The sequence below is a fragment of the Alligator sinensis genome, unplaced genomic scaffold, assembly GCF_000455745.1.
Source record: "Alligator sinensis unplaced genomic scaffold, ASM45574v1 scaffold1369_1, whole genome shotgun sequence".
Taxonomy (NCBI): Eukaryota; Metazoa; Chordata; order Crocodylia; family Alligatoridae; genus Alligator; species Alligator sinensis.
In genome coordinates, this window is record NW_005842875.1 from 105,504 (window position 1) to 114,130 (window position 8,627).

The following is an 8,627-nucleotide window of genomic DNA, read 5'->3' on the forward strand; positions in this document are numbered from 1 at the left end:
GAAGCAATGACTGGAGGGCTGGACTGCTCTTGTAACATCCAGCCCGATCCTTCGGGCTGCCAACTGATGTAAAACAAAGAGGGAATAGGCCAAACTTCTTACAATAGGCCAAGTAAGAGTCTCGGGATGGACAATACTACATGCAGAGACAAATTCTGGTTGGGTTTCTGCAAGACTCCCCATATAGAAGAACAAAGGGTTTGCAGAACAAAAGAGCAGGTTTTGTCCCAGACTGCAAGATGCTAGGCAGTGACCATCAGTGATGAAGAGAAGGGGCTGGCCAGCAAGAAAACCCATCCGGCCTGGTAAATAAATGCTACAAAAAAGACAGACTCGGTTAGTCACTTGGGGGATATCTGGGACATTACTGGAGTCTGAGACTTTCCAAATATGTTTGAATTCCAGAAAAGCATATTCTACTAAAGTTCCCTTACTCCCGGTATGGAAAGCACCTGACTGATGACAAGAGGATCCTGGTCACCGGGTTGTGTGAAGTCATGAACATGCCAGGGGTGAAGTTTCTGGTGGAGAAGACAATCATGTTAGAGAATCCCAAAATCATTATCAAGGTAAGAGAGGTTTCCGCGTTGCCTTGAATGGAAAGCAGCAAATACAAGAGCTCTCCTCAGAGAAGCCTACAGATGGAGTTCAGGCTAGAGCAGGGTCCAGAAGCCTAGGCCTGCAGACCAGATCTGGCCCATGGAGATGGTGGGGGGCCTCAGCAGCAGAGGGCTTTGCCCTTGCTGTGCTGCAGCCAGGTCCCAGCACTGGTGCACCTCCATCCCAAGCTGGGTCATTCTGATGTGCCACTAGGAAACATGGCAAAGAGCTGGCCTAGACCAGGGCTGTCCAACTTCTAAGCAACCAGGGGCCACAAGCCAAATGGGCCATGCCAATGTGAGCCCCAGATTCACTGGGCTGCACGCTGTGCGTGTGTCCCCCAACCCCATGCTACACCAGGCACATGAACGCCCCAACCTCACCCTTAGCTCCCCAGCTCCAAGCTCTCCCTCTGCACCATGGGCTCCCCCGGCACCATGACCTGCGCCACCCTTCCCTGCTCCTTGTGGCAGGGGCAAGGGGCAGAAGCCAGACGAGGGAGGGGGAACCCAGAGACCCCAGCTACTGCTGCAGCCAAAGCAATCGGGGTGGGAGTCCTGGGACAGCCCTGGGCTAGAGGATGGGACTTCTGTGAGAAAGTGAGGCAAATCAGGCCAAATTTTCAGAGGCAGCTCCTGAGTTCTGTTTGCCCAGCTTTAGAAACTTTGAGACATCTCAAAGAATGCAAAAGTCAGGAGCTACTTATGAACATTCGCCCAAATCTCTGTTCTCTTCTGCAGTAAAGGGACCAAGTCTCTTCTACAAAAGAGCAATGACACTTCCACCACCTTCCATATCAAGTGCCACCCCATCTTCTGTCTGGGATTAGTTATCTTTTTTCAATTCCGTCCTTATTTGAGTTAGTGTTCTGGTTCCTCAGATGATCATGCCCTGGCCTGAAAAATACAGGCCTTGGACCCTGATGGTCATTTCATTATGGCCAATTTAAATGGCTTTGCCTGCTTATTCCCCAGCAAAAGTATTTTCTTTCTGCATTGCATTCCAGGACAATCAGGCAGCAAATGAAAGAAGAGGCAGACTAATGTCTGACAGAAGGCAGGACAGGGTGGCACCTTAGAGACAACCTATTGCCTATGGAAGCATATGCCTTTCTGTGCAAGTGGGTCCCAAGGGTGCCACCGTACCCTGCTTTCTGCCCGAGTTCAGACTAACATGGCTAACTCCCTCTCTCAAGACATGTCTGAATAGGTCTAAGATTCAGTTCTTCAACGTGTATATGATTTCCCTGAATGGCACAGCTAATTCAAATTCAGCGTAAGGAAAGAGAGGAGGGAGATGCACATCAACCAGGAGCTAAATTCAGTTCTTCCTACCTAGAATACTCCAGCCCCTGAAGGGAAGTGACACTGTACCCATAGCACTGCTTATGTCTGATCAGAGAGAGTGCCAGGCACCTTCCTGAGAAGGTTAACACCTTTGGCTGTTCATAGGCAACAGCCCTGCAAGGGCAGGTGGGGAGATGGCGAGGGCACCAGAATGATGATGGACTCAAATGTTTCTGTCCTGCTTAGGTTCCTTCCCAGATTGTGGTGAACAGAGCAGTTAACCTGGAGATCTGGTATACCAACCCTCTCCCGGAGCCTGTGGAGAACTGTGTGCTGCTGGCAACGCTGATGAATCAGCAGGTCAAGATAAAGTAAGTAAAGCAGCAGCATCTGCTCGGTGCTTCTAATAAGACCAGTAGTGAGACTGGAATGGTTTCCCCCTGAGCAAGACTCGAAATGGAAATGTTCCAACCATGAAACTGCAAGTCTCAGGATGTCGCATTTGCAACTCAAATGTGGCATCGAGTCTGCAACGTGTTAAAGAAGGTTAAAGAAAAAAAGAACGATGAAACTCCGGGGAGAGTAGGTGCATAAGTTCAAGAGCTTTTTGCTTCTGTGGTCTGCACCTAAAGCTGAGATTTGCAATTTTATTCTTAGATACATGAGAGCTACTCAGATAAGATTTTGGACTTCACTGTTTCTTGCAGTGTAAGATGCTGCCAACGCTTCCCTCCTCCCAGTACAAACAAGAAGAGGTGCTCTAGACTTCATCAGCATAAATATTTAATATTTGGAGAGGGAAAGCTAGCAAAGAATAAGTCCCTTCCAAAGCATGTGGGACTAACGCCTTCTTAATTATGTTTTTGCGGTGCACGGGCTCCTTGTGGATTCCTCCTCCACAAGCTCAGTGTACATGTGTTACTGGGGTTGAAGTGCATTGTACCCCGAGTTGACCTGGCTGTGCCACCCGTGAGAACTCTCAGAGCCGTCCCAGTTTGTGGCACCTTCAAACACTGGAACATCTAGAACATCAGCGCGCTCCAGTGGCGGGCCCTGGAGAGCCCTGCTTCTGAGCTACCCGTGCAGCCCAGGAGGAAAAGAAAAACAAACCTTACTTCTGCAGCCAGGAGACAGTGTAGGTGCTGGAAGGGACATCAGTGAGAAAAGTGCCAGATAAATAAGTGTCTAAATATGAGATTCAGCTCATCCTGTGGTCTCAAATCAACAGGTCTCAAACTTAGGTAGCTAGCAACTCTGCACGCCATGCAATGACAGAACATGCGGCAGCTCCCCTCGTTCATCTGTCCATTTATAAATGTGTGTAGCAACATGCTTCCTGATCCACACAGGTCTTGAGCATCCACTTTTCCTCGGGACCCTCCTGTTATGTATGCTGGGGAGTGCCCCTGAACTCACTGGTTTCCTTTCTTTGTGTTTTTTTCAGTGTGGCAGGACTAGCGCCGAAGGAGCAATCAATGATTTATTATGAATTCACACCCCGCCAGACCGGTAACTTGCAGCTGCAGATAGACTTCTCTTGTAACAAGTTCTCACATGTTAAGGGGTTTGTGACAATTTATGTGGCACCTGGTCACTAACTGATTTGCAGCACTTGCGATTTGCCTGACCTTGGAGGTAATCTCCGATTTCTGCACTAGCATTAAAAATCATTTACCTCTGCACAGTGATTGTGATGACTGCTCAGTTAGTACATCTTCATTCTTAATGGTTTGTGAAGTGTTACATAGGAAAATTCCCACAAGGATGAACAAAATTGCTCGCTCCCTGCATCACAACAGGGTAACTTATTTTGCTTTCACAATCATTTCTTCTCCACTCCTGAATATTTCTAATCATGCTTCTTTTTTGGCTGTTTAGTATGGAACTCTTGTCAGAACAAATGTGGCTCTATTCTCTCTGGAAACAGCTCCAGTGTTTTACAGAATGTATATATATGGTGTTAAACTCAGAGCATCAGATGTTTAATTGCACTGATAAAATCTGATTATAACCTATTCCAAATTTGTCAGCAATAAACTGATTTTTCAAAGGATCAGTCATTCCAGTTGGATATTATTTCCTTTGTAACTGTCAGCAACACTGTGATTCATGCATCTCATAAAAACTGCATAGGAGCCTGGATGGAATGACGGATACATATTTTTCCCCCAACTTTGCAAGTTTACCTACCTGAACAGAAGAGTTCCTCCATTAGTTACCACATTTCCGTGATTTTGTGACGCGTTACTGCCTCTGCATTTTCCTCACAAGTTACTGTTTAATGTCAGGCAAAAGGCAGGGTAGAGCTGCACTTTACAGAGTAACTGAATCGAATAAATACATGGCTTTCATGAGCAAGAGCTCACTTCATCAAATGATGCCAGACTTTGTCAAACATAAAAGAAAAAAAATAAATAAAAAAGACTAGTCTCTGCAAGCAGCCTCCTTCCTGATCCCTCAGAAGAGGGAAAACCAGACAACTAAGGATGTAATGCCTAAGAAACCACAAAAGAGTCCAGGACGCCAGGCTTGTCTTTATTCCCCACAGTACCTCTAATCACATGAGGGTAAAAAAACCAAAACAAAACCCCCAAAACAAACCAACCTGGAACTAAGGAGTCTTCCAGTATCGTGTGTCAACATTTCGTGGCCAAGTCCAAGTGGCCACGAGTGTACGACCCAGTTCTGAATTGATATGAAAATCTGGCAGTGTTTTTCTGCAGCAACATAAACAAGGAGCACAATTGCACTCTGACCTGCCTCGTCCACATGTAATCACAGTTATGGCCAAGTCCCAGTTTACCACCTCTTGTGAGCGCCCTGACCTTGATGCTGCCATACACCAAGTCAGTCCTAGGTGGGACTTAGAGCAGCCTCAGGATTTCTTGAAATTTTGCCAGTAACGAGGTCCACCCCCAGGCTTGATATGGTCACTGGGGGTGGCTCAACATAACAACTGTGCAGCCACATTCCGGACATTAAGATATTAATTAGAGGACATTAAGTCTTCAGTTGTTCAGTCCTGAAAAACAAGGTGAAGGCAGACGAGGCTTGACATTTCTAGCCATGACAAACAATTAGGAAACATCTTTCCAAATGCCTTTATGCACCACATCAAAGATAAGGGCACAGCCAATTTTTTTCCCCTGAAACGAATTTGAGAGATGGGAAAAAAACAACCCTAGTATGACAACAGCGCAGGAAAGGGAAGTAGAGCCTGGGTGGTTATGAAAGGGAATCTCTGAAACAGTTCCCGGTTCTTACTCCTTTAATCATGTTGTGTTGAAAGCTCAGAGCAGCCTCCAGGCTCGTGCCAGGATGTGTTGCCAGAATTGTTTCTAGATAACTTCTAAAGCAAGGGAGGAGGGAAATAAAAGGAGCAGTGAGTCTGTAATTAGAATTAGAATAGGTGGGGCTTACTCAGAAAAAAAACAACAGTTCTGCTATAAAGAGCTCCCTCCAGGGAACAATCCAAGGCAAAATGCCAAACAAACTGTAGACAAATTATGTACATATAATCACAGAGATGCGAGGCTGGAAGAGATGTGTCAGGAGGGAACATGAATGCAACATGAATTCTGAAATTGGGAAAAAAAGATATTAGAGTGTAAAGTGCAGACACTAAACACGCCTCTCATCTCATTAAAGGGAACCCCCTACCATGACTGTGTGAACAGACACACGCCATGAGGTGTGCCAATAACACCTCCTCTACATGGGTCATACCACTGTCTTGCCACACGTAAATGAGATGCTTGTAATCTAGCCAGTCATAATGACAGAATTCAACCCTTTATCTGTTTCCAGAGTTGAATGTCTCACAGGTACCCAAGGGCTACCAAGGTAGAGGGGCCTGTCTCAATACATGTGGACTATGCCATTATGACGCTATAGAACAGGAGGTCCCAACCCACAGCTTGTGGGTAACCTTCTGACATTGCTCACAGCCTCAAGAAACAAAACACTGAAGCCGAGTTTGAGGGGGGGTAAACTATGGCACCAGCTGCATGTCACCTGCTCAACGCTGTGGGTGGTGAGCCAGGGAAAAGTTGAGGACTGCTGCTATGGAAAAATAATGTGGGTTCAAGTCTCCTCACTGGGCTGATATTCACTTCCATGCAACCAAGTTGTAGACTAGACACATATTGCCACTTCCTCCCTCGACTCCTGCTTCTAAGGTCTACAAAGCTAAATGAGCCAAAAAAAAAAAAAAAAAAAGTCTTCATTCTGCTTATAAATCATGTTTTCCCTGTTACAACCTACCTAGGAAGCCCCGTTGTATCAGTATTCAATATATGAGCAAGCTCTTGATCATCTTTCTTTGGGCATTAGTTACCGTTCTAAGTTACTTTCCATTTTAAGTGCAAGTTTCTTGGACAAATGAGCCAAAATACTGATGGATGGGCATTTCCAACCCACTGACCCTAGCCACTGTTCCTCTTTTCACCCCACCCCAGATGGGTTGACCCCATCTTTCTAGTCCTGTGCTTCAGCCCATCTCTGATGCTTCCTTCCAAACGTTTCACCAGCATTTTCATCCCCAGATCTCCACTTCTTCCCTCATTCGCTGTCACTGTTAAATACTGCCATGACGACTCCTAGCTTATCACCCGTGAGTCACTTAGGACTCCTTCCTTGTTCATTCTTACCAGCCGGTGTCCACCTTCTGCTACTGCTTCCAAAGCACTTAAAAAACCCCCACCTTTTTGATGGAGGCTCATCTTGGTGTTGAGGCAAAAATCAATATAGGGAACAGGTTGGAGACAGGCCATGAACCAGTCATGGGGCAATAGCCACAAAACTGGAGTGTTGCTGGCCACATGCAATCAGAAGGGAAAAGCAAGAGCCTTAAACTCCCAGAAGATGCCAAAATGCCAAGAGCCAGGTTCCCACTCTACTTTAATACTTGTACCATTTTAACACTGTGCACTTCTTGGCCTGTGTGGAAGCTGATCCTAAAATAAGCTATGAACACAGAAACAGCAAAGAAATCAAAAGGCACCAACTTTAATTCAAGAGTTCCTGGTTCCCAATAAGTGTAGAAGAGAGAGTGGCAAGTCCATGCGGGTTCTGCCCCAGACACACGGGTGGGTTCTCTAGCCTTCGCACTGCAATACAGTCCTATACACTACAGCGTCTAAGACGACAACAACATGCAAGTGAAACACTGCCTGGTGCTGGGCTTCCTCCTCCCTGCCACTGCCAGGATAACTAAGGGGGTCAACTCATCCTTGAAAGGAAGGGCTGGACTCCAATGCCATAGGAGTTCATAAATGGATCCACATCTATTTTATGGACAGGCTGCGAGTTTCTGCAATCCATGCTGCAGAGTTCTCTGCTAACGGCTGGGACAACCCACTGCAATGCAATAAAGCAAACCCAAGGCACACTGCCACAGCTCCCTTGTCCCACATGGATGACAAACATCCTCTGCAGACCCCACCTTTCCCCATGGAGAGTCCACAAGAGGCAAGCTTGGGACACAAAGGGCTTGTCTGTACCACTTTCACTATGGTCCTGGGAGCACCAGCCTGCCCCCACGCTGCACATGCCAAATCCAGAAATGAGGCCAGGGAGTCAGTGAGGGCAGCCCCTACTGCTACGCTTCAGATCTCCAACTCCAGTGTGTGAGGGGCGGTAGCGGCTGTCCTCAAAGGAGCTTCATTGCTTCATTTCCTGGTTTGCTGTGTTTGAGTGGGGGGGGGATATTGCTGTTCCCAAGACCACTGCAGAAGCTGGGCAGGAACAGACCCCAATATCCCTCAGACACCAGGTGTCTAAAAAGTCCAGCTTTTAGGACAGGTAGGATGAGCAGTTCAGATTTGCCATTCCTCCATCACCGCCCTCCCCTCTTACAGCACGTACAGGATCAGGCAGGCGCTTGCCCACGGGGCTGTGAATGTTGGCACTAAGAGACCTGCCATGCACTTTTGATAGGAGTTACGGGAATTACTGTGGAGTGACTGCTCGCACACAGAACTGGGAAGGTAGCCAACACCAACACCAATACCAACAGCTGTGCTGGCCCATACAAATCATTCCCTTTAGACCAACATCCTTCCACCAGAGGTGAATCACTTGCCCTTCAGGACCACTTTTACCTCCATGCAACCTCTGCTACGGCTGTGATTCCATTGTTTTGCTTTTTTAACAGCAGATGTTTCTGTATCCTTCTAGCAAATGTGGAAATCTCTGATATGATGCAAGTAATAAAATTACTAAGTTTCAATAAAAAGAAAATAGGAAAGAGTACAGAGGACTGGACATGCTAATTATCTGGCTCATCTCCTTTTAGCCTCAACCATAAGAAGCACCAGCTGGCACTCCAAGCTCAACAAGGCTGCTCATCACACACACTTCAGAGTACAACAGTGCTGGGGCAAATCTTGAGGAGAGGACAGGACAGGTCTTTGCCATCACCCTGAGCTTTCAGAGGGCTGTACAGCCTGGGACAGCTTCAAATGCACAGCAAGCACAGGTCATCAGCCCACACACTGCTCATTCTGGTTGCAGACAGCACAGGTGCTCAGCAGCTGCCCACATGGCATGTCCTTGCATTGTTAAGCCTGGTTCCATATACCCTGGATTCATTTGCACCTATAGTCCACATGCTCCTCAGAGCAGCAGTGAAGTTCTTAGCGTGTCACAGCATAAGCCACCATCCATACCCCAGGGCACAATACCATTAAGTAATTAACAGAAAGGTAAGTCACATTCACATCCAGATAGTGAACAGAGCAT

At 46.9% G+C, this 8,627-nt stretch overlaps 1 protein-coding gene across 2 annotated transcripts in view; it reads left to right on the plus strand.

The window, feature by feature from the left end:
* The window catches only part of LOC102388295 (protein-glutamine gamma-glutamyltransferase 6), a 17,980-nt gene extending 13,740 nt beyond the window's left edge, over positions 1 to 4,240 (plus strand). For both annotated transcript variants that reach the window (XM_006035768.3, XM_014525770.2), the window contains 3 exons: positions 406 to 569; positions 2,133 to 2,257; positions 3,331 to 4,240. In XM_006035768.3, the coding sequence (XP_006035830.1) occupies positions 406 to 569; positions 2,133 to 2,257; positions 3,331 to 3,484 (443 nt within the window). In that variant the 3' untranslated portion in view covers positions 3,485 to 4,240. The remainder of the gene's footprint in view (positions 1 to 405; positions 570 to 2,132; positions 2,258 to 3,330) is intronic.
* Positions 4,241 to 8,627: the final 4,387 nt, after the last annotated feature.